This window comes from Colias philodice, chromosome 19, assembly GCF_061535455.1.
Source record: "Colias philodice isolate Cphi_HAF_F1 chromosome 19, ilColPhil1 Martin Lab GWU primary, whole genome shotgun sequence".
Taxonomy (NCBI): domain Eukaryota; kingdom Metazoa; phylum Arthropoda; class Insecta; order Lepidoptera; family Pieridae; genus Colias; species Colias philodice.
The window spans coordinates 6,023,769-6,050,892 of NC_143104.1; the positions used below are offsets into that span (position 1 = coordinate 6,023,769).

The following is a 27,124-nucleotide window of genomic DNA, read 5'->3' on the forward strand; positions in this document are numbered from 1 at the left end:
ACAATCACAGTCAAAATTGTTTGAAGCAACTCTGCCTACACGTCTACTTCTACAACAGTGACAAGAGACTTTGAACATTATTGTCACGAAATAAGGTGTTAAATTCAATGTCCTTCGCTCGGACATTTTTGACGACCTTTTAATACCTTTCAATAGGCGATTGTGAGTCTGTTGTTTATAGTACGCAAATGACAGTAATCACTAAACTTAATGGCCGGGTGATGAACTTAATGAAGTTACGCATCGACACGCAATAATTAATTTCAGCCTGCAAAAAAGATTTGGGAATATTGTATATGGTTATGGATTTATTTTGCTACAGCTTATTTCAGCTTGTTTTCACGTTTGCTGGCTTTCTACTGTTTTATTGTATGTCCTTTTTAAATGTAGAAAACAATGGCGATGACGAACAACATATAAAAATGTCAAGTTTAATGAAAGCAATATAGAAATAAGATGTTGGATTTTTCAAAATGTTACATCTCCTTTTTGAAATTTAACAAATATGTATTGAGAATTGTATCATATTGTAGTATGGATTAAATACTGTCATCATGTTTGAGATGTATTCACGTCTCCCAATAAGTGGTTAAATATATTTTATATTATATAGGCATGGTTAATTGAAATTACTAGTGACTTAAACAAATGTCCAGATTATTGTCATGCAAAATTTATCAAAGATGTATGGTGTTTAATTATTTTAATATTTAATTTTAAAGCATAAGTGCCGTCCAATGTTTCAATCGTCGCAAATGCTATTTCATTACTATTTGGGATCAACTTTTATATGGTACGGTAATTTAGATTTATTCATTAATGGCCTATTTGCATGCCCCAAATATTTTCCTTGATAATAATGTTACCTAGCCTAAGAAAATAGGCATTTTAGAACTATTTTAAACTTTTATGATGTAAATTGTGGGCATAATATTTTAGTTGAATAATTGTACTGTTACAAATTAATTTAAAAAAATCAGGTCTCGAAACTGCATCGATAGAATCAATAGGTGTGTAAAAATATGAACGGAAAATAATGTCACGGTAAAGTGAAAAAATGTAATAAAACATTATAACTATTCTTATATTTTATCTTCAAATTGGCAATAATCCAGCTTTTTACCCTCGATTAATTTTGGCATATCCAGTAGATTCGTATTATATTGGGTGCTAACGATAAGTAATCATGGAGTGTATCGAAATTTCTGTATATATTATGCTATTTACTGTATAGTCGTAGACTTAGGATGTGGTTATGGTAACAGTTTGAAATAAATAAAATTGCTTTCAAGAATGAAATTTAAGTTAATTTTCCATTTCATGGTGATGTCACAATCTATTTATTCATTTCATGTTATAAACTCAAATATGGCTGAAATAAGTGTCAAACAAGTTTCGAATATTACAATTGCCAATTGTTCGAAGTATTGTATGTGTCAACATCTTATTTATATTGATATAATATTAATATTTAATATAGATGTGTGAACTGTGAATATATAATCGATGATATAATTAAATGTTTATATAATAACAATATGTAATGAGTCTTATGTATGCGATAATATAATAATTTATCAATATTTTAGTAACAATAATAGAATTACTTGAACAATTAATAATCTGATAATGGCCTAAGTTACGGTTTCTGATATTGTAGTTTATATTATGGTCTTGAATTTATAATAATGAATACTATTTAATGATTCCTCTTATTGACTGCATATTTAAAATTATAATAGTATTTTTGTTTCAATTTTTGTATCAATTTTATTTGTACATCTTCATCTTATATTATTATAACACTTTGTGTAATGTGTATACACCTTTATCTGAAATGTTTGTATCCAGAAATAATTTAATTCCTGATTTAAGTTGTTGTTGTTTTAGTCAGATGTGATTACTTAAAGCCATATGTTCGTATTATTCTGTACAAAACATTTTGTTTATAAAAATATATTTTTGTAATGACATTCACATAGCATATAAAATAAGGATATACATATTATAATATTGAATGTCAGATTTGCGAAATCGTCTTATTATAGTTACATTAAAAGACATGCAATAATATGAATGTTTAGTATTCAACTTGAATGTAATTGTTTTAATTATTTTATCATAAAGGACAAGTATAATAAATGCATATAATTTTTATAAAAAAAATCAAGGCTTTTATATAATTGTTTTATTTACTATCCCTAATCCTACTATTTGGTTACTGCTTGCCTGTAATACCAATAACTCTATACAAAAATCTTCCGTCATGATCATAGAAACAATCATTTACTTTGTAGGTGGCATCTTTTTTGTATGCTTTTTTAGGTATTCTTATCCTCTCAGGATAATTTGAACCAGATACTACTTCTAATTTATTGTCATCTGCCTTGAATTGTGTCAGCTCCTGTTGTTCATTAGATGTGCTAAATAATTCTAAATCCCTTTTAACATCCGGTTTTGGGTCAGGGACATGAGAAATAGAGTCTAATATTATTTTATCAGGCATATCCACATTCTGGCCTTGTTCTAACCGACTTTTTATTTTACTGGCTAATTCATCTAGTGTTAATCGTTTTTTATCTGTTTTCTGGGTTTCTTGATTCTTAGTGGCAGTATCACTTTCCATATGCTGGTTCTCATGTTCATTTTTATCATTTCTATTGGCATCATTAGAGGCACATTTTTTAATAATACTTTCAAATTCTCCCATTTTTTCTTCCTGAGTTAGGTCAATCTTGATGGATGACTTATTTAGAGGTGGGATTGATCTCTCAGAGAATTTAAGAAAGTGTTGTCTTAATTTTTCAGGTATATCTAGTGATCCTTCTTTTAGTTCTCTCCAATTTCTCATAGCAGATGCATCATGCCGAGCTATGCGCTGTTCTGAAGCAGGCTTCCATGGGAATTTTAGTAATTTCTGCAATATTATTAGAAGTTTATAAAATGAAAAAGTTAATGTATTTTTTCATAGGGCGTATAAAAGTATATAATTATATTACATTCTATGCATGCTTAGCAATACAGTTAATAAATGTATGTATATTGAAACAGGAATTACTACATTTATTGTATTGAATCCTTAAAATAAATAATAAGCTAGGAATTATTGTAATAAGAACTGACCTTTACTACAGCTTCAGTGACTGGGAAGCTCTCAGCTATTCTTTGAGGTGTCCACTCATCAGGCATTGTGGTTGCTAGATGTCTTATTTGTTCTTTTTCACTCCAAGTCAACAGATTTGGCATGTTCTCTTTAAAATATTTCTCCTTCACAATATGGTGACGTAATTCATGTTTTCCAATCAAAGTTTCGTTTAAGTGTTCATTGTAGGCTTCACCAACCTGAATATGAATTTATAGATAAAATTAAATAAACAAATGCCTCAACATGGGTATCTCAAAGATAACCTAAATTGAATGTAGTAAATATTTACTTACATTATAAAAACTACTTTCAGACTGTTCAATAAATTCCTCTGCATCATTATCTTCAACTTTTATACCATCTTTCCTAAATACTCTTAATCTTTGATCTAATCCTGGATTCGGTCCCGGTAACCTTCTTTGCCTTATTTCTCGGACAATGATTTTATCACATATACGATATATTCGACGCGTTTGTAGAGCAAACATAATTGAATTTTTGTGATAGTATCTTTAACCGTTGCAATTGATAAAATATAAATATTTGGCTTATCTTATTTTTTGAGCTTTTTACAATTTAATAGTTGACTGTTGAATCATGAATGTTGAATGTTGACAGTTGATTTGACAAATACAAAACAATTATACAAATTGTCAAATGTCAAAAAAATTATTGACAGTTGACACATATTGTCTAGTGCTGCCAGCTAATACGACTTCATATAGACCTACTGATGTAGATATTTATAGGTAAACCAGAATCTGATGGCAATTAGGGAAATCAAAATTTTGAGTGTGCAACCCTAGGGAAAATGGACTGAACGATCTTGATACTGCTTATTTTTCATTTTGTCCTCAATATCATTAGTCACATTACATAAGTGGACAATACTGTACTTAATAATGAGATATCCACTTAATATAATGTAGGTACATACTTACATGTATAATTGTATACCTATATATTACTTTTATATAGGTAATACATATTATTATTTACACATACCTATATTTGTATATTCATTATCATTATGCCATGTGAAAATATGGATACGTAATGATAATGCAGATCAAAACTAGATTGCTTATAATTTTTTATAAAATAAAATAAAACTATGTTTATTTTCGTTAGTATTAACAGATACACACATTATAAAATTGACTTGGACAGCTTGGACTTGACGAATACCTAGCCGTATTGGAAACTCCTGTAATAAGTTTTCATAAAATTATATTGTATTACAAACAATATCATTATAATATTTTGCCTACTTATAATATTTTTAATTTAAAGTATCAAAACGGGTAAGTCCAATTTACCAATAAAATATTCAAAATTGAAAATTGTGATGTGTTTGAGCCTTCTTCATCTAATGTTTTTCTATACACATTATAAACAACACCTCTTGCTTGTGATCGCAGCGGCTTTTACGACATTTTCGAAGGTTTTTTTAGACAAAATCCTCAAAATTATTCATCAATTGCAAAGAAGACAAATAATTTGACAACCAATAATTGATAGTTGTCAAATAAAGTTGCCACATGAAAATCTTTTATTTCATAAATACATATAAATATGCCATCAGATTCTGGTAGACCTATAACTTGCTCTGTGATATATAACATAAATTATTGTGAAGTCAAGTACTGGACAGTACGCTAGGTACGGCACAATACCTTCGATTATAGAAGCGTGCATACAAAATTAAATTTAAAAATATTTTGTTTGTAATCTACTTTAGGCTTTTCAATTATTTTGGACATTATTTGTCTATTAGTTTTCCCATCGTTCTCCTTACACTCCAAGACCTACATAGTGTAGTATAATATAATTATTACTCTGTGGTGCAGTCCCGCTAGCAGTGGTACCAACTTAGGGTAATTTACCCTATATTTAGGGTAAAAGAGAAAGCCGAGCCGCTAGAGCTGAAGCCAAAGCTGGAGCCAAGGCAAGAGCTAATAAAAATAAGAAAAGTCGAAGTAGTTCTAATGCCTAACTCTACATACCTATTTTTAGAGATTTTATTTTCACATTAAGATATTTCATTAGGTATATCACTACGTATTAAAAGTAAAGTCAATTTTCGCAGTCTATCTGTATACTGGGAGATTTAAAATTACGCAATAGATTTTGATGTGGTTTTTTTTAATAGATAGAGTGATTCAAGAGGAAGGTTATAATATAATATGTAATTTATTGCCTTTTCGGTAAAGTGAATTCGACAAAAGTTCATTACAAAAACTGAATGTTTAAATACGGAAGAATTTCTGTTACTATTTCGGACAGCAAAATTTTAAGACGAATTGAATGGCGTCTTTTAAAATAATGTATCCAGCATTTATACATATTATAATATTATTTGCTCCAAACTGTTTTTTTTTCTGGAAGCCGCAGCCGCCTACATAGTACATAATAATTATAGTTTGCATTTATACAAAAAATGTACACATTAGAAGTTTTCTTAATACATTATAAAAAGTGTATGATACGCTATAAGTATGATGAGAAGAAATTCATTAAAAAAAAATGAAAGCTTTTGATGGAAAAAGTGTATGAAATAAATTTCAATTGCGAATCTATTTGTTATTTTGAGAAATCAATTATTTTCATTGATTTTCCTTTTCCATTGATCTGGTCAACAATGATTTTGTTGTCCTTGCCTTGTTTTGGTAGATTGGCTCTAGTTTTTTTTTAATCCTAATTTTTTATTAGACTATGAAACGCAGAAAGAAATTGTAATTAGGTATGTACAATGTACATATATTTGTTTTATATAATTTATTTATTACAATATTTTAATAATAGTTTTGCTTTAGTTTTTAATTAATTTACAGAAAAATAAAAATAAAACTTATGAAATAGTAGGTATAGGTCTACCAGAATCTGATGGCATATTTATATTTAAAAAATACGAGATTTTCATGTGGTAACTTTATTTGACAACTATCAAATTGGTTGTCAAATTATTTGGTGTCGATGAATGGTCGATGATTAATTTTTAGGATTTTGTCTTCAAAATCTTCGAAATGTCGATAAAACCGCTGCGATCACAAGCAAGAGGTGTTGTTTACAATGTGTATAGAAAAATATTCGATGAAGAAGGGTCTGTTTGACCCTTCTTCATCGAATATTTTTCTATCATCACAATTTTCAATTTTAAAGCGCGTGAAAGATTTTATTGCTAAGTTGGACTTACCCGTTTTGATACTTTAATTTAAAAATGTTATAAATAGGTAACTATAATATTGTTTGTACTTTGTTGATTAATATTTAATACTAGCTTGAACCCTCAGCTTTGCTTCTTATTTCAGACTAGCTTCCGCCCGCGACTCCGTCCGCGCGGATGTCGGTCTTCGCGTGGATGGTTTATTTCTCCATTTTGAGTAACTCTGACAATAACATCTTATAAATATCTATTGGACCCAAATACGGCTAGGCCTATAATAATACCCAACGTGTGTTCGCGGTTCTACAGAACAACGTCTATGGATAAAACTGAAAAATTAAGATTATTTTTTTTCTACGTATTTTTCCAGGATAAAAAGTATCCTATTTTACGCCCAGGATAATAAGGTATAATTATACCAAGTTTCATCGAAATCGAACCGTTAGTTTTCACGTGATGTCTTCACATACAGACAGACAGACAGACAGACAAAAATTTTTTTAATCACATATTTGGGTTTGGTATCGATCCAGTAACACCCCCTGCTATTTATTTTTTCAATATTTTCAATGTACAGAATTGACCCTTCTACAGATTTATTATATGTATAGATATAATTTTATGAAAACTTATTACAGGAGTTCCCAATTCGGCTATTTGTTAAGTCCAAGGTGTACAAGTCATTTTTATAATGTGTTAATACTTACGAAAATAAACATGATTTTATTTTGTTATTGTTTTATTTTATAAAAAATTATAAACAATCGTTAAATATAGTAATTAAGTTTTTATCTGCATTATCATTACATCCATATTTTCACATGCCATCCATACTAATATTATAAATGCGAATGTAACTCTGTCTGTCTGTTACTCAATCACGCCTAAACTACTGAACCAATTTTCATGAAATTTGGTATGGAGATATTTTGATACCCGAGAAATGACATAGGCTACTTTTTATCCCGGGAAAATGACGCAATCCCGGAAATCCCACGGGAACGGGAACTATGCGGGTTTTTCTTAGACTGCGCGGGCGAAGCCGCGGGCGGAAACCTAGTAATTATATTATATATTCAAATATAGGTATGTGTAAATACATAATATTATTATGTATTACCTTTAGAAAAGTAATATGTATATATATTATATTATATACATATTATATATGTATACATGTAATAATTTATAAGTATCTACATAATAATACGTGGATATCTCATTATTAAATACAGTATTAGCCACTTGTCTAATGTGACTAATGATATTGAGGACAAAATAAAAAATAAGCAGTATCAAGATCGTTCAGTCCATTTTCCCTGGGGCTGCACACTCTAAATTTTGATTTCCCTAATTGCCATCAGATTCTGGTTTACCTATACATTTTATAAGCTTTTCTTGTATATTTAATTTGGGGACAATCTTTTCTTAAAGACCATCAGTAATCTGCCTTCACGTGACGATCCCATGTACCTTGATACCTTTAGTTCATAATTTTTAGGTATTTTTGGATACGTTCTTCCTGTTTCCCACAAAAAATTTCCAGATTATCTGAAAATCTATCCAGGAGACTGTGGGGCAAGTGTAGCTTTATGTTCACATTTGCTCATAAAGTATTGAAGTTTTTCAACATCTTTTGCACAATTTGTATATAATTTAGTTCTATAATTAGTTTACCTTAGATTACCAACAGGCAACACTGTACCTCTCCATAATATTTACAATCAGCAATTTACATAAATTTTGTAAAATTTTCATCTTATATATCAATTTTCTCACCCGTCCTGTAGGGCCGTCGGATATTCTCCTTTTTAGGGTTCCGTAGCCAAAATGGCAAAAACGGAACCCTTATAGTTTCGTCATGTCCGTCTGTCCGTCTGTCCGTCTGTCCGTCTGTCACAGCCGATTTACTCGGAAACTATAAGTACTACAGTGATGAAATTTGATGGGAATATGTGTTGTATGAACCGCTACAAAAATATGACACTAAATAGTAAAAAAAAGAATTGGGGGTGGGGCCCCCCATACATGTAACTGAGGGATGAAATTTTTTTTTTCGATGTACATACCCGTGTGGGGTATCAATGGAAAGGTCTTTTAAAATGATATAAAGTTTTCTAAAAAACATTTTTCTTAAAGTGAACGGTTTTTGAGATATCAGCTCTCAAAGTCGTAAAAAGTATGTCCCCCCCCCTCTATTTTTATAACTACGGGGTATAAAATTCTAAAAAAAATAGAGGTGATGCATGCTAATTAACTCTTTCAACGATTTTTGGTTTGATCAAAGTATCTCTTATAGTTTTTGAGATAGGTTGATTTAACTGTAATTTATTATATTTGCTGCTACGGAACCCTTTGTGCGCGAGCCCGACTCGCACTTGGCCGGTTTTTATTTCTAGATTCTCCTAAAAGCCTACATTTCCATATTTATTAAATGTTCCTAATCATTTTGTTTTGCTCGAATCCCACAAAATATACAAACATCAAAGGAATTTGCTGTATCCACTTTACTGACCAAGTGCTACTCGGTTGTTTCATCTCAATACAAACCGAACACTGTTGTTCATAAAAATGTTTTTTTTTTTACAGAAACCATTAATATTCTGATATTATACAGTCAGTTTTATAGAATTAGGCTTATGTATGATCGAAGAACTGTGCAGAAAACGTAATTCACCAAAAAATAAACACTTGTTAATAACCCGTATTCTGTAGAGCCCTAAACTCAAACTCAAACTCAAACATTTATTTATTCAATTAGACTTCTTCTAGAAGCACTTTTGAAACGTCATAGGTACATATTTTTAACATTTACCACCGATTCGGAAAGCAGTATCTACGGAGAAAAATCGGCAAGAAACTCCATAGTTGCTCTTTTTAATCATGTCAGTTTTACAATTTAATTTTACAAATTACATATTATGTAACATCATAATAATTTATAGTGATATGCCAAAGAACTGTCCTGTGGTTTTTACGCGACAACCATCCATGGGTTTTTATCGTCCATAATATATTCCTTATTACTGTAATAGGATCTAAGAGAATAGATCTAAGAGAAAATACATATATGAAAATCCGAATAAAATAGAACTAGAGCGAATCAAATAATTCTAATGAATATATTCGCAAACTGGGTACTTGAAATATATACCTAAATCTGTAGAAATATCCAGCATTGTTATCTTTGGCCCTTGTGGGGTGTGGGGCAGATGCCCATTTACCTAACCTGTTTCATTGAATACACAAAAGTAGATGATCTGTGTTTTGTCATGGCCAAGACTTTTTATGTTTGTTTCAATCTGGAATCGAACCCAGTTTCTACGCTCACGCATTAACAACCACTGTCATACATAGTACAGCTACTTGTAGGTACTTATTATGTATAATTGTCAATACAATATCCTCATATAAAACGACCATGCTCGCTTTATGCAGTAAATTCGAGTACGTAGTAACATTCGAATGAATATAAAGATTAAAGAATACAGTTCCATGTGCAGTTCCACTTCCAACAAGTCATTGACTGTTGTCTGTTGATGTTGATCAGTTTATACGCGCCAACGGCCAATTGCGCGCGCATTTCCAAAAAATTAAGTACCTAGTGATTGTAAATCACAGATAAATAAATCAAATTACTTTAAATATTTTATTAAAGTGCGCTTACTGAAAAACCGTAAGTATAGAAATATTAAGTGTTCAAAATTGTTCTACGTCTTGTCGCTTTGTCGCTTATCTATTCACACATTACCTATTAATGAGATTTTTATAAAATTACCGAATTCTATCTAGCATTAGTTGCCAAAATAGCTACCCAAAATTAAGCCAATTTTTAAGTAGTAAAATATAATAAAAACGAAGCTAAGACCGTATGTCCATTTTATATATCGTCACATCTCCCATATTTTAATTTTCTTCCATTTTAAAAATAAGGGACCTGATGACATTATTTAAAAAATGTTAAAAATGAGTATAATTGTTTATGATAAAATATTGTCACGAATAAAAGTAACACTAAATAAAGTGGTTGCTTTTTTTGTAACTCAGAAAGCTTAAATTACACAAAAATATTTGAATTAGGACGGGTCATATGGATTATCCTCATCTTAAAAGGTGGCAGTAAAATATAAAAAAAAATACAAGACTTAGGTACAATACGCAACATCCGTAAAGGAGGCTAGTAATTAATTTTGAAATTTTAAATGCGTATCCAGTGTTTACACAACATAAGATATTCGGTTGATAACGAAATAACGGGACTCGTGATATGAATATTGTGCCTTGGGTCATGAATTAAAAATTACATATAACTAAACTAGGGTCGACAGAATACTAATTTTGTACTCGTTATTTTATTCGTACGTGAAATGACAATGATAATAATCAATCATGGGATTCCCTTGCATACATTATCATTAATTTATATAGAACAAGAAAAACAAATTACTCACCTAGTTTCAAAACTTGTATCTAATTTAATTAGTTAATTATTTATTTACGACCTATGATTCATGCTGAGAATAATAACGAAATGTGAATATTTAAAACATTTTAATGACTATTAAATGTTGTTTTTTATTAGAGATTGCCTTACCTCCGGTCCGTTTTAAGTTTTTGCTTTCTTTATATTTACTACGTGAATTTTGAAGTGTTTAGTGAAAGTTTGTGAATTGTGATACTTTTATTGTAAACGAATAAGTTAGTTACAAATTTAGGGATCTAATTAGCATAGCACACATTTAAAAAATAATATTTTAGTATTACTAACTATCAATAATGTACTGAATATGTAATACCTAAGTATATATGTACAACTATGGTCAAATAGCGTAAAAATGCTAAGTATTTAATTCTAGGAACCTTTTCGGAATAAACGTTTATGTCATCGCATCCGTAGGAACAAAATTAGTCAGCACAATCACTCTAGCGGATGTTTTTACCTAAACCACTTATTAAAAAAGATATACCTGTTTATCTTCTGACGTACCTACTAAGTACCTACTTACATCAAAAACTACTGAGTTTCAGTTCAATAAAAAATTGACTTTTTCGAACCTCTAGTCTCTAGGCACTGTATTTTTAGCATGAATTAAAAAAAAAGGAAAATTATAAATATAGTTTGAAAGAGATATCATTCAATGTTTCTTGTCCATTCTTCCTGGTGAAGTGAAGTCCCATACGGGGGAAAGGGGCCCTAGTGGGGAAAGGGGCAGATGTATTATGCATACATCTAGTGTTTAACTGATCGATTTTTCTTTAGGGACAAGTAGGTGATCAGCCTTCTGTGTCCTGCCAGATCGAGACATTTTTTTTTCTTCGTCTCCACCGGGAATCGAACCCAGGACCCCTCGGTTCTACGCTCACGCGTCAACCACTGTACCAAGGAGGCGGTCAACACACGTCTTAACTTAAATGCATATTTTAAAGATAAATATAAAAACTTTTAATTAATATTTTTTCCTACTACGAATTATCACGATTAACTTAAAATTACACACCATGACCAAGCTCGCCTTGACTCGATTCTCGCATTCGGGCTACGGAACGCGAAATGGAGCTATAATTAATAACGTGTATTGAAATAGTTAAATATATAAATAGTTATACATACAAATTGGTCGGCCCATTGCAATTGCCCATTTCTAGTAGTGGAAAAGTGCACCTAATTATTATGTTGATCAGTTTGACGATTATTTCCTTCCATAGACAATGTTAAAGTGCGTCACACACGGACGCGCTTAAGTGATGCGTGATAATTGTGCGTGGCTTAACATTTGAATGAATTTCTATTATTTCAATAATAACCTTATCTATAATTTAATAATTTTGTATTTTAAATGTGACTGTCTCTTATTAGTTTTCACTGTACAAAATTTAATAACTAACTATTATTTGTATGGTTTATCATGGAAAATACGTTTGCTCTACCTTCTAAGTTACCTACCTAAGTACCTTAGATAACTTATTGTTTTTATTATTTGAAGGAGGGTTTTTGTTTCACTACTTTACACTCGTATATTGCTTATGTTGCCGAAGTTGAAATACAATAAAGTAATAATTTATAATTATTGTTTGTTTATTAAGAAAATCAAATTATATAAAATTTTGTATCATAGTGAATTCTAATGCTTTAACACGTTCGCTGCGAAACAGGGCTAGAAACACCCTGTCCGTGTCTTGTCGTTATAGCGGTAGGAAAAAACTTAAACTTCTCTGTCGTGCGGGAGGCATAACTTCCATCTGGTTCAGTGTAGGAAAGTGATATCTATATATCTGAGATGTGCTATTGATTCCTAGTTCAATGGTATACCGACCTTAATACCGGGTTTCTTAGACCTCGTGCCGCACTGAACAAATAAAAATTCTAACACAGTGCGGAACGAGGTTGCGAACACCTCGTACCACCGCGCACCTCGTACCGCACCCTAAGCTAGCTTCACGCGGTTAGTGTTGTGCAACGCATTCGAGACTATTTGTGGAACAACTTATTGAAGCTTTTACAAAGAAGGACTTGAATGTGGATACAGGTACCTAATTTTCAAACTACTCGTTATAATAAATATCGTTAATAGAAACGTGAATGTGACATGTTGAGTAACTTTCTTCAAATATGTTGATAATCATGATTACTATTAGTGTGTTTGTTCATTGAATCAACTAGCGGCAAATCCAAAACACCCGGCAATCGGTGTATGGCTCATCAAAATTTAACTCTTGCCCAAGTCAACAAGCCAACAAACAAGGCACATCATCTCTTAAAGGGATCAAAGAAGAGGAGATGTGTAGGATGTTACGAAAAACTCCGCATCTTCTTAACAAGTCGTGAGGCCGACAAAAAAAGTAAAGGAAATTCTCACAGAATGCACTGGTTGCAAACAATATTCTGGTTTGGCCTGTTTTAATAAAAAACATCCATAAGTTTGATAAATAAATACAATTAAATAAAATCGATATTTCTTTTCCCATCACTAAATTATATGAAAAACTGCTATTGTTCAGTGCGGTATGGGGTACATCAGACCCCACATTTTATTTTACCCATAGAATCTAAACTAACTAATCTAACCACGGGCGACGGTAGATTTAGGTTAATGAACTCATTGTTAATAATAATCACGACAAAAGCCGCACACTTTGTCTTATTTGGCGCCAAAAAAAGGATTTTGGTCTCCTACGGGCGGTGGGGTTTAATATGCCTCGTGCCGCCACAATCTCTGGTATAGGACAAGGTTTAAAACGACCCGTAACGCAGTAATGGAAAGTACAGATATATCTGTGCCGCAGCGAACGTGTTAATCCAAACACCAAAACCAAATATAAAAAATCTAATTATAACAATATGGTTTTTAGTTTATTAGCGAACTGAAAACTCGATCAAAACTACAGTTTCATTTCTTGATAAGTCCGTATATCTATATTTTAAAATCAAGTAATCGTAAAAATTTATAAACTAATGTCACATTAAATCAAGTTGTAAAGTAGGTACGGCTCTACTTTTCTGTTCAATACAATATTAATTGAAAATAAAAACAAACAAAAAATGCAATAAAAAATGTTTGCGAACACACGATAGAGGGGGTGCGTATAAAGCAAAATTACCAATCTTCTATTAGATGATACGTGTAATATTCAAGACCAAATCTAAAAAATAAAAAATATATCAAACTAGATGATATGTTCAACGATTCTGTTCAATCAAAAACATAAAATATTAAAATTGACTCGATAAAAAAAAATCACCAAGTTAGCTCTAATTTTCACACTTTTACGTTTTCTACTTGACATGGTAATACTTATTATGATTTTTTTTTCATAAACAATTATATTAAAACATTTGCAAGATATTTGTCAGAGCATTTTGTGTAATTACTTTTAGTTTTGGTTTTATCTGCGATAAACCACTTTTGGCGCTCTTTTTTTCTCGAGATAAACGTTTGGTTTTGTCACAATAAAAGTGGTTTATCGCAGATAAAACCAAAACTAAAAGTAATTACACAAAATGCTCTGACAAATATCTTGCAAATGTTTTAATATAATTGTTTATGAAAAAAAAATCATAATAAGTATTACCATGTCAAGTAGAAAACGTAAAAGTGTGAAAATTAGAGCTAACTTGGTGATTTTTTTTTATCGAGTCAATTTTAATCTTTTATGTTTTTGATTGAACAGAATCGTTGAACATATCATCTAGTTTGATATATATTTTATTTTTTAGATTTGGTCTTGAATATTACACGTATCATCTAATAGAAGATTGGTAATTTTGCTTTATACGCACCCTTAATAACATGTTTTGATCGCGAGGTTTTGTTTATTTTTCGGAGCTTCGGAAAAATACACTGAGTGTGTAGGTACCTACCTACACTGAGCCTACGCATTACCATTCTACTTTAGTATACATATTTTTAAAAGTTTTCATTGTGATCAAAAATAGTTTAATAAAATAAAACCTTAACAATGTATTTATTGTATGTACGATATTTTCCTTGACTTGAACTGGCATTTGCATCATACTGTATAGTTACATAAATAATCTTTAAATCCTTACGTACGAATGTACGAGATATGAATAACAATAAGACGTATAAAAAGCGTGACAGAAGTATTGTTATGCGTTTTTGTACGTAAATATTACCTATTAACCCTGAATACCTACTACATGATATAATTACTTAGTGATGTTACACGTTTTTCTTCTTAATTGTTTTAGACTGTTTTAGACCATAAAATCAAATTATGATGTATTACCACGTATAATTATGTGTCAAGACTGTTAAATGTTGCTTTTAGATAAACGAATATTGCGTATAGATTATTAGAGTATCGTAATAGATAATAAGTGTCCATTAAATGGCTGTAATAATAAAACTTAAAGAACGTAGAGAGGATCCATATGAAACTCTACTAAACCCTCTATATTATTACTTACTTGCTTGCTTATTAAAATTAATAACCGCAGCTGAAGTAAGTAGTACAATATTTTCCGCGTATGTGAATTTCTCTATAAAAATGGATTTATAGCGTTGACAGAATCAATTTTTATAATATATCCCCAATTTTTACTTGATGTGCTTGTTAAGTAAAGGTAGAGCACATAGCATTTTAGCTACATATTCTAAATGTTTAAAATATTGTACTGATATGTATTTATTATCTATGGACTTGAATTTATTTAAAGACAGCATGTTCATATGGTATATATTATCATTATGTAGTTACATCACATAAAAAGTTATGGAAATTTATTATTGAAGAATTTGATAATAGGTATGATTTCCGAGACAAACATTGTGAGCAAAAAATTAACATGCTACCTACTATAATTTGATTGCCTGAGAACTAGGTAAAAGCAAACAGGTATACAAAACAACACGATCAAAAACAAATTTACAGGTCATCTTTTTGGTACGTAACTATACCTACAGTGTTAAAAAGCGGCCCCAACTTTCGAACTTTCACTCTTTAATATGAGGTCGCATTGAAATCATTTGAACTGTTTAAAATATTTTAACCAGAGAATGTGATCAAAGAGGCTCGTAAGCACAAAAAGATTAGCATTAACAAAGACCTATAGAACCTAATTACCTAATGGGACAATTGTATTTAAATTGCGTTCACGTATTTCTAACAGCCAGTCTATATCGCAATGCGTGATCTGGTAGTTGGTACTTAATGGAGAAATAAAGACAAGGAGTATAGGTATCTATGGTGCAGATAACTATATAAAAGCCTAGCCTATAAAAATCGTTTCAATAAACGGCCTGACTTATGTTCAGTCATTTCGTTTAAATTTAATGAATTGACTGGCTGATGCTGAAACCTCGGCCAAAAGTCACTTTATAAAACGACTGATTATATTAATTATGGGCGACATTTATGTAATAATAGCGTGTCGTTTATTCGTGAATCGTATTCTTCTCTTTCTCTTCGTAAACTTCTCTTTCTTATTTTATTTAATCTATTTTCCTTATTAAAGGTAGGTAGTCTAAAATTTATCGCTCTGTGGCGCAAAACCTGTCTTGTAATAAGTACCTATTAAGTACATAGAATATGAGGATCTTAAAATGTAATTCAATTCACTACAATATAAGCAATAAAACACAATTACTACACAAATAAAACGACAGAAATTAAATGAAAAATAAAAATATATAATTGTTATTTTATAATCTCAATTGAATTTGTTTACTAAAGCATATCATTAATTAATTTATAATGAAAATGTGGAATTAGGTAGTCCACTTACACAACACTCGGTAAGGCCTTATTTATTTCTAAATGCAAGTACCTACATACCTATAGTTTATAATAACATTATCATATATATTCTCTGAAAGTAGTCAAACATATGTTTTTCATAGAATCTAATATCTATGTAGGGGAGACCGGGTACAAAAGTAACGGTGGGTCGAAAGTAACAAATGCTCTCTAGATTTATCCAATGGGCGAACACCGCTAAGCCTCTGTCAGGCGATAGCCGAGAGCGTCCCCCTTAATTGTATTCATTCGCCGCGTGCGCCACGCGCTGTTAGGCTGTGTGACAGGACGCTACGTGTTTTCACGAATCAAAAGTAAGATTTTCGACATTTTTTTATTAACCGTTTACGTAGTCTTAAAAGGATGATAGAAATCTGAATGTTTGCATATCCATTCTTGATTAGAGTAATTGTACATTGCTCATAATCATTTTTATGTAGCACGTTCCGTTTTAAAGTTTTGTTGCACGTCTTGGCAAAAATATAGACGGGTACAAAAGTAACATAGCCCTATGGGTACAAAAGTAACATGTTATTTTTGTCCCATTATGATTATGTATATTTTTATGTACATCTTTACTTCAACAGAATGCCGCGACAACGCATTAGAACTACTGATCGAGGAATTACCAACACGGCTGAAGAGCATTTTGAAAGATGGTGCAACAATTACAGGCCTTGCAAAAATATAATATGTATTTGCCATGTAACATTATATAGATTTATAAAAAAAATATAGGTAAGCCGTAATACTAGTGCAGCTACCTTGCGTCGATCGAGATTTACTAATAACAAGTAAAGTAATCTACGCGACTATTTAATCGAGTGCTCTGCAGTTTATTTTCAGTTATCTCCATCAACGAGCATAATGTGAATAATTTTTTTGATAACCTTGCTGAGGTATTGTGAAAGATACCAATTTGAGCCAAAAGATACTTGGAATATGGACGAGACAGGGGTGACCACAAACCAAAATTGTAGATTAAAAAGGGATTAAACAAGTAGGTGCCATAACCTTAGCAGAGCCTGGAAAATTAGTAACTGTTGCTGTTGCCATTAATGCTCTAGGAGAACACATTCCGCTTTTTTCGTATTGCCGAGGGTCCTGTTGGTTGTGCTGGAGCTGAGAATGCTAGTGGATGGATGCAGGATGCAGAATTTTTAATTATAAAATAATGATTCCCTTAATTAATCTCATGACTTGAACTTCGAATATTTTTTATCGATTGTTTTGTATTATATTTGCAAGTATTATATTTAAAATACAAAAGTTGATATGTGTTATTAATACAAAGTCTTTAAACAAATAATTTGTTGATTTAACATCATAATATTGTATTAATTACCAACCCCTTTGTCTTGTTACTTTCGACCCACGACGTGTTACTTTCGACCTGCTTACGGGGTCGAAAGTAACAACTGACGATTTTTTTTTAAACTTACTTTATGAATATAAAACACTACATAATATAATAAATTGAGGTGCTAGTGTAAAGAATATAAACTAAATTTATATATGGTTATATTAATTTAATGATAACAGTAACACCCAGTCAGAAATCAAGGTACAAGTACAAAGTGTTACTTTTGTACCCGGTCTCCCCTAGGTACATTAAATTGTTCTTATATAGTGAACGAAAACATAAAAACATACAATTGTTTGGTACCGTCTGACTTATGACCTAAAATATAAAAAGCTTTGTTATAAAATGTAATACCTACTTTTAAAATAGGAAATTTAGTGAATATTGGGAATAGAACCAACAAACGTAGTTACATTTGAAATGCAATATAAACGATAATATTTCTATATATAATATATTTCTATATGATTAATTTGGAAACAGAAGCGTAGTATGCCTTGACGTGGCCCCGTATAAAAATTTGTTTGGGGGCCCTTAGGAAGGGTAAAGATTTCTCATAAAAGCGCACGTTGGGGGCCCCCTTGGCGCGGGGGCCCCGTGTAATTGATACGGCAGATATGGCGGTAGCTACGCCCCTGTTTGGAAAAGAAAGGGAGCTATTTATATTTTATTTAGTATTTTACTCTTCCATATAGAGTTTAGACAACTCGCAAAAACATTATTTATAAACTTCACAAAAAAAAATTCTTCCTTCTTAACGATTGTTATGTTTTCAGAGCCATGCCAGATCAAGAGGTAGAATGGAATCAAGAGTTAGTTTCCTTAAAGGACTGGTTGAGCAACCAACCGCATTTACCCCACGATGTCGGTAAGTCTTACAACACCATTTCCGATCCTTTACTTTTATGATTGATACCTTATTTTCTACAAAAAACACAACCTTAGAAACATAAAATATATAATTAAAAGTCATTTTTCAAATCTGCATTCCTGCTTATCGAATATACGTAATCGTAAACAATTAAACAAAATATCAAAAGATGCACAAGGTTATCGACCTCCAAAGAGATTGTCGAATTGTAATCACAAATACAAGCATCATGTAGCAATAGCTGTTGAATAAGAAATAGCATATTGACACACATAATTCATGTGTAAAGGTTTAAGGCACAAGTAACGAACGTGAAGCTCTTATGAAATATAGGTACAGTGTTATGCGTTAATTGAGTCCGTGACTACAATTGAAATTTTCTGAAAAAAGTACGTGTTTGATGTTTGTCACGGAAGCTAAATGACAGTTTTATCGAACTAAATATCAACCACACACACCAAGTGCGTCATGCGTGGTTGATATTTAGCTCCTCATTAACTTAATTTATATTGCAATGCATAATGTGGTATAATCGGCTACTTCAACATAATTATAACGTAATTAAATTATTGCACGTCTATTTCTTACATATAAACACAGAAATAGTTGTGAATATGTAGGTAGATTAAAATGAGCATCAAGGGTGAGGAAGGAATGATTGAGTAAAAATTATAAAAGGTCACTTTGACTTAATTCAACAAATAATACAAAAAAAAACTTTACATCCATTCACATTCCAATGGAACACTTACCTATTTGTATCTACTCAAAACCTCTACAAATAACTAACATGTAGGTAAATTTGCAAAACATTCAAACTTTACTAGGTTCTATTTTAATCGCACTTTTCTTAATTTAAATGAATAGTACGTAGTTAAATTATATAATTGAATTCAATGAAAGTTTCATGTTAATATATTCTAATTATTTTAACAAAACAACAGTTGTAGGTACCTAGTTTCCATGACGGTGAATTAGAAAACCATAATAAATATATTCATCAAATTATAAAACTTTCGTTTATTCTCTTATATATTATCAGTCACGCTACGTGGTCAATCAGTGAGAGGCTAGATGACATAAAAATTCCTAAGTTGTTTCTAAATATTATCGACCTAAATATGTCCGATTAAAAAACTTGGCCACTAAATATTGGGCTTCAATTCTAGAGAGTTAAGCATGCTGCATGATAATGGCAGACTGAATTTTAATGCCGTTAATATAGATTTCCATAAGTATGTTACCGAAATATTAACAAACTGTACAAAACTATAATTTTCTTTACATCACCATTACAAATTACAATATATTTTAACACAAATATTTATTTACAAGGTTTGTACGCCTTTCTGAAGTCATCTGATCATGTGTGTTATGTAACATTCGAAAAATGTAATAATTATATACCTACATAAACACATTATATGCTGTAACGCCAACATTATGAAAGCTTAATAACCATTAACCAACAACCTTTTTGTAACCGTTAAATATGTTTGCTTAATCTATCAATTCCAATCATGATAGTTTTGTATTAACTACTTAAACCAAAAATAATATTATATTATTTGAGAAATTTACTAAGTAATTAAAATAAGATAATAAATAAGTATCATGTGTATCAATAAAGTAGAGGTCACAGAGCAAAAGCTCGATAAATACATTGTTGCATCTATCAAACGAATTTATTACCTTCTATTATAAGGATTTTAATAGTTCATTTACTGTTATTTTTATTGACAAACATTATCAATGCTCTCAAGTCACAATGTTGGGAGGAAATACAACAAGATAAGACGATTGAATATTCATAGACCTTCCCTTTCATGTGGCCCATATTTGGTAATAAAGTACTTGCTTAATGATTATATACGCAATGGATCTCTCGGTAGGAGATTTAAAATACATTTCAGAGTTTTAAAAGCCAACTAGCTCTACTTCCTTCCTGCAAGCTAATGTCATGGGTGAGAAGTGACCCTTGTAGGGTAGCACATGGTAGATACTATAGGTCAAGCTACCTATATCGATGTAATCAATGTCAATTAATGTCACTATATTGATGGGTATACTTTTTATTAATGTCAATTAAAAAAGCCAGACAATTTCTGTGGTATATTTTTTAGGCTTTATGTATGGTTTCATGGTTCTCTTTGCTAGATAATTAATTATGAAATTTTAATTATGAATGAAAACACAAGTCTTTATATAGGTCTTCCAAAGTATGAAAAAATTGCGATGTCGTTAAAACGACATTTCATTGAAAATCTATTAAAACGAAAAGCATAGGTTTTGGTTAGGGAGCCAGGTGCAAATTGGGTTCATTATTTCCTCTCAAGAGATAATTCGTCAGAAGCATCAGAGTATAGTATTATAAAGCCTCGTGAACGTCAGCTGGCGCTCGGTTGGGGGGGTGAGCGGTTGTAGCCTCCCACGCACGTAGGAAAAAAAATACATTCATTCATTCATTTCCTCTCAGCTAAAAATTTGTCAAATTGTAGCTAACCCAATATCTCAACGAAAAAAAATAATCAGCTGGTTACAACATGGTGTATTATACGTCAGCTGGTGTCTCGAACATGAAAGTTAAATTTAAAGAAAAATTTATTTTCCGTGATTTCCTCTCAAACAAAAATTTACCTGATGATAGCTTATATGTAACTGTGGATAAATATATAGGTCAGCTGGCTGTATCTTGGTGGATAAACCGTCAGCTGATACGGGAGGCTACAACCGCTCTTCCCCCCAACCGAGCTCCAGCTGACGTTCACGAGGCTTCATAATACTATACTTTGATGCATTTTACTAATTACCGCTTGAGAGGAACTTGGTCATAAAATCTGTTCCTGGCTCCCGTACTATTTGTTTTTTATCACCTGGCTTAAATTAACACTTATTTTTTCAGAGGATGTACTACTTCGTCGCTTTTACATTAGCTGCGGCCAGAAACTAGAACGTGCTAAGCGTACCATTGACTTATTTTTCACTATACGGTCATCAGCTCCAGAGCTGTTCTGCAAAAGAGATCCTTGCTCACCGGAGATACGACGCATTTTTGAAATTTGGTATGTTACTTGAAATAAATCATTAGAATAGATTATGAAAATACACTTTTTTCATACCAATGGACATTATATGCCAATATAAACAATGTATCTATTTTAACTATGTACCTATCTGTTTGCTCTTGACATTTGGCCCTAAGTGTGAAAACAATAAAAATTTACCGCATCATTAAATTTATGGGATTTCCGCACTTATATTCTGAGCTATACATTTTTTATATAGACACCTTATAATGATAATATGGGCCTTAATATGTTAATTGTTATTTCAGTGACTTGATCCCCTTACCTAACAAAACAAAGGAGAATTACAAAGTGTTCGTATACCGACTAAATAACCCGAATTTGGATTTATTTAACTTCGTGGATGCGGTTAAAACATTCTTCATGTTAATCGACACGAGGTTGACTGAAGAAGATGAAATTCCTTCGGGAGAAATTCCTATATTCGACGCACATAATATTACTTTGAGGTTCATTGGAAAAATTAATCTGTCAGTTCTAAGGAAATACATGATGTACACTCAGGTGAGTTGTTTGTTATATTGTTGCAGTTTGTGTTTATTTTTATTGTTTGAATAAAGTACCTACAAGCATAATAATTTTAAGCGCGATTAAAAAACTATTTTATAATTCTGAGAATCGGTTTAAAAGTTATCTTAAGTATTCTCTATATAGTACCAATCATTCAATCAATTTATGACCGAGCAATCGAATTTAACTGCAGCATTCATGAGGTTTGCGAAATCTATAGAAACGAACTTAGGCAATTTGTGTTCAATGGCTAACAGCCAATCTTTATCAATTTACAAGCTCAAGAGTTTCTATGGTACAAAAAACTGAATTCCACAACCGAAACACTTTGACATTTTTACATCACACTTATGTAATTCCATCATCTGCAACAGGCAGCCGAAAACACGTTTTAAAGTAACTTTCAATTTAAAAATTTTCGAAATACGTTTGAGTCACGGCTCTCCACGAAACTGTAATTTTCCCCAATAAATTACCGTCACATATCAAAGTAGGTAGGTACGCAAAGTTTGGTCATATAAGCTTTTGCACAATCGTGTGTCCAAATCTTAATCTGTGAATAGAGAACGAACCTTAGTCGATTACGTATATGTTTTAATCGTTATATTTTAATAGCCACAACCTTATTGCCTCATAGCCATAATATAGCCAGGACAAGCTCTATGTTATCCTTCGGTGGTGATGTGTGCTTATGAATAGCTTTTGTCGTTAATTTGCTTCATTAATAATTATTATTAGTACCTATTTATTGTTCAGTTAACTTCTAGAATAATAGTTCGATGAAAGTTATAAGAAATGCAGTTGCATTAGATAGAGAACTTAGGAAACTTAGAAGGCTCCTTCATATTTTGATAAAATAATAAAACAAGTGATCAAGCATGTAGAGTAGGTACCAATTTCATACTTCTGTAAATGGTTGAATTTAAGTAGATTAGGAATCAACGCCTTAGGTAATAATAGTTATCCTATAGATACGAGTAAAGTTCATGAAAAAAATTTACTTTCTCTCGTGTACGTTAATTATTGCACGCCTCATAAGCGAAGCGTTGAGGTGGGTACTACTGTCACTTCGCGCAAAACATCTGATTTTTCAAACTTAAAATGTCTTTATGTATCATACATTGCACTTGTAAGATAATACATACACACACATATTAAGAAAAAACACTATTTTTAACGTTCATGATATTTTTGATGTCATTTTTGTTATTTAAACTAGTTAAAAAACAGTTTAAAAAAGTTCTGCCTTGGACGTCCGTGTGTCTGTATGTGCGGATCCTTTTTCTTGTTAACACGATAGCGACCGAAATACTTTACTAATCGAGTCTTTTTTTCTCTCTTACGCTTGAGTATGCTCAGGAATAGAACCCTTTCATTTTTCAGGGTCTGATTCGATGTGGTTTAATTGTTATTAAATAAACAAAAATAATAATTAATAAATATTTATTAAAAAAAATTATGAGGCGTGCACTTTTGGATTTTCCAAATTATCTTCACAATGCACTGAGCACAAAAAGTTTCCGCCGAAACCGAATTTAAAGTTGAACGTAACATTTTCTTTTTAATTATTTCTATTCTACGGGTTTTTAGTTTTTAATATCTGTTTAATGTTTTATTAATTGTTTACAGGAAGCTATCCCAGTGAGGCTAAAACAAGTGCATGTAATCAACGCACCGGCGTATATTGGAAGAATTTTTGCTCTTTGCAAACCTTTCCTGAAGTCTGAAGTTGCTAAATTGGTAAGTGACTAGGGATAGCTTTCTATTTTAACCAATTATAATAAATAGAGAACAAATTCTAACCGTTTGTTCGTAATATTATGGCAAGTTTAATATATTCTGTATTTAAGTATGAAATAACATAATATAAGTAATAATACATTGTAGTATACAGTTTTTACCTACACATGTCACATAGTCGGTTTTGTTTCGTAACACTTATACTATGAAATCGTCTTCGAAAATATTATCTAATCGCAGTGTAAAATTTTTTGTGCAATAAATGATTTTTTTTACAAAATGTAAATGTTATCTTCTTATATATAAAAATGAATCGCAAAATGTGTTGGTAAGCGCATAACTCGAGAACGGCTGAACCGATTTCGATAATTCTTTTTTTATTATATTCCTTGAAGTACGAGGATGGTTATTATGTAGAGAAAACGTAAATATGTACCACGGGCGAAGCCGGGGCGGACCGCTAGTTAAATATATAATTTAATTTGTATTGAATCTTGTTTTTTTTTTCCCGAATATAATAATTGATCAAACACTACGATTAAATTAGGTTTCAAGTTATTACAAAAGATAGTTTTAATTAAAATAATACATTCACATCATTAAATAATGATTAAATTTGTATTAATATGACCATCTGATTATTTGTTTTAGATAAAATTCCATGAGCCGAATTCCGAGACCCTTCACAAAGATATTCCTAAAGAGTTGTTCCCGTTTGAGTATGGAGGTCAAGCTGGTACCATAGATCAGATCAAGAGGTACTGGATCAAACGTGTTGAAGCGAAGAGGTAAGAAATATCAAATAAGAGCAATTAAAAATATATCGCGCCTTTTGTAAAAGAGGACAATTTTACGGGGTATAAATATTATGACCACCAGAAAATACTTTGATACCCTAAGCTCTTTTACCAAAAATATATAAGTACTTAACACCAATTTTATTTTCTGGTGATCATTTACCTACTATTTTTGCCTGTGATATTTTACTAAATCAGCCCCCCTATGCAAGTGGCTTTCTGTTAGCGTAGCGTTCAATAGAATAGACTACGAATGTATGAGATTGACGTAAGCTGTAGATACGTTTATCTACAGCTTACGTCAATCTCATACATTCGATACGTTTATCTACAGCTTACGTCAATCTCATACATTCGTAGTCTATTCTATTGAACGCTACGCTAACAGAAAGCCACTTGCATAGGAGGGCAGGTGATCAGTTAAACATAAGCCCAATTTTACTAGCATTTGATACAACATTTTTATTTAGGAGTAGGTAAATGTTTAAAGTTGTAGTTGCTCACGCGATTTAACCTAGAATTAATATTATTAATTAACATAATTAATATTATTGACAACTTTATTTAAATTAAAAATTATTTTTTTATTAAAATGATGTTTATTTTACAGAGATTGGTTCCTAAAGAACGACGCTCGTTGGGCGGTGAATGAAAAGCTGCGATCGATGGATTGCCAGAGCGATGCTGTCAAAAAAGTTCAGGAGTTGCCAACCTCCTTCCGATCGCTTGCCTTAGACTAGTTTTGCCTGTCAAAAATCGAGAACTATTTTAAATACATATCGTATCTAAATTTTACAGTAATGGTTGAAATATTGCCACGGGTCTTTAGTTACCTTTTTACATTGTGAATATAAAATATAAGTTGTACGTATTTGAGTTCAAATAATTTAACAATGTTACGTGTTTTTATTGTGATAGATAGAATCATTTATATTACACAATTTTAAAACTCTGTGATATTCATGATTGAAAAGTTTATTTTTGTATCATATATTTTTAGGGTTCCGTACCGAAAGGGTAAAACGGGACCCTATTACTGAGACTTCGTTGTCTGTCTGTCTGTCTGTCTGTCTCCAGGCTCTATCTCATAAACCGTGATAGCTAGAAAGCTGAAGTTTTCACAAATGACGTGTGATGATTGCCGCTATATTTTAATTTCGTAGAAATGCTAATAAAATATTTTGTTACAAGAATAGTATTAGATTTAAATACCTGAAATAGGATTGGTGTTTTTTAGGAATTTGGATAAATATTGAATAAAATAAAAAAACTAATGAAATAACTTTTTATGACAATGTTGTAGAGTAAATTTTTTAGAGACAGACAATTTTGTAGAGGTGTGCATTTTTTATACGTAAGTAATTAACTAATTAGTAAATAATACGCATGTTTAATCATTGAAATAGAATGTCTATTTAATAAAATTGTACATATAACTTAAAAAAAATTAAGGATATATATACGTGTATGTCAATCTTGCCTAGGGCCTTAAAATAACGGCAACTCATCCACAATCCAGTCAAATCTTCTTTATGTACCTATAATTGAAATAAACATAATGAAATATGGCGGTCATCATTTTTATTTTTATTACATTTAAGGTTAGTTGATAGATTAAGTAAAAATAAATGTTTTTTTTTTTATTTTTTTATATTGATTAAGATACAGAGCTTTGTTGTGCTCGATTTAACTATAATTATTAATTATGTAGTTTTTGAAAACAAAAGCAGCAAAAGGATATGGTTCAGTTTTCTACTATGTGTTTTTATTTTAATTTAAGAATAAAGATTTTGTGAAAATATGCTGTCGTTTTATTGTGTTTTCATCCGGCTAGGTTTATTGTTTGCCCTTTTTCCTTTACCCCTTTTCTGACTTATTCCTTCATGTGGTTAAAGATTTAGCTAATAATACAAAGAAACGATGAGTTCCCACAAGTACCTATATTTTCAAACTCAAACAATTATTTTTTCAATTAGACTTCTTCTAGAAGCACTTTTGAATCGTATCATTTATTAAAGTTAAATTTTGTTTGAGCTAAGCTATGTAAATCTTCATTACATTATAAAAACCATCGTAATGTATTTAATTATTCTTAATTTTAAAGAATTTTATAATTTTTCTGGCTGACGGCTGGTCGAGAGTTCAAGGTGTCGACTGTCGATCTCTTGATCGATTTTTTCTATTCTTTG

At 31.2% G+C, this 27,124-nt stretch overlaps 2 protein-coding genes across 2 annotated transcripts; one reads left to right on the top strand and one right to left on the bottom strand.

Annotated features, from left to right (window-relative positions):
* Window positions 1-2,173: 2,173 nt before the first annotated feature.
* LOC149479988 (uncharacterized) lies at window positions 2,174-3,753 on the bottom strand. Its single transcript, XM_089707270.1, has 3 exons — window positions 3,439-3,753; window positions 3,124-3,342; window positions 2,174-2,917 (listed from the first exon to the last, which is right to left on the bottom strand). The coding sequence occupies exons 1-3, from the start codon at window positions 3,631-3,633 to the stop codon at window positions 2,219-2,221; spliced, it is 1,113 nt and encodes a 370-aa protein (XP_089563396.1). The 5' UTR covers window positions 3,634-3,753; the 3' UTR covers window positions 2,174-2,218.
* A 6,074-nt stretch (window positions 3,754-9,827) lies between these two features.
* On the top strand, window positions 9,828-26,736 carry LOC149479989 (alpha-tocopherol transfer protein-like). Its single transcript, XM_089707286.1, has 7 exons — window positions 9,828-9,987; window positions 18,708-18,799; window positions 21,705-21,864; window positions 22,137-22,392; window positions 24,028-24,138; window positions 24,790-24,926; window positions 25,546-26,736. Exons 2-7 carry the CDS (start codon window positions 18,712-18,714, stop codon window positions 25,673-25,675), a joined length of 882 nt encoding a protein of 293 aa, XP_089563412.1. The 5' UTR covers window positions 9,828-9,987; window positions 18,708-18,711; the 3' UTR covers window positions 25,676-26,736.
* Window positions 26,737-27,124: the final 388 nt, after the last annotated feature.

Bases quoted from the DNA above. Each gene is read 5' to 3' on its own strand.
- LOC149479989 (XM_089707286.1), top strand. From the start codon at position 18,712: ATGCCAGATCAAGAGGTAGAATGGAATCAAGAGTTAGTTTCCTTAAAG. The intron at 21,865-22,136 runs GTATGTTACTTG...TTGTTATTTCAG, and splicing joins CGACGCATTTTTGAAATTTG to TGACTTGATCCCCTTACCTA. The intron at 22,393-24,027 runs GTGAGTTGTTTG...AATTGTTTACAG, and splicing joins AATACATGATGTACACTCAG to GAAGCTATCCCAGTGAGGCT.
- LOC149479988 (XM_089707270.1), bottom strand. From the start codon at position 3,633: ATGTTTGCTCTACAAACGCGTCGAATATATCGTATATGTGATAAAATC. The intron at 3,343-3,438 runs GTAAGTAAATAT...ATTCATATTCAG, and splicing joins CTGAAAGTAGTTTTTATAAT to GTTGGTGAAGCCTACAATGA. The intron at 2,918-3,123 runs GTCAGTTCTTAT...ATAATATTGCAG, and splicing joins TCACTGAAGCTGTAGTAAAG to AAATTACTAAAATTCCCATG.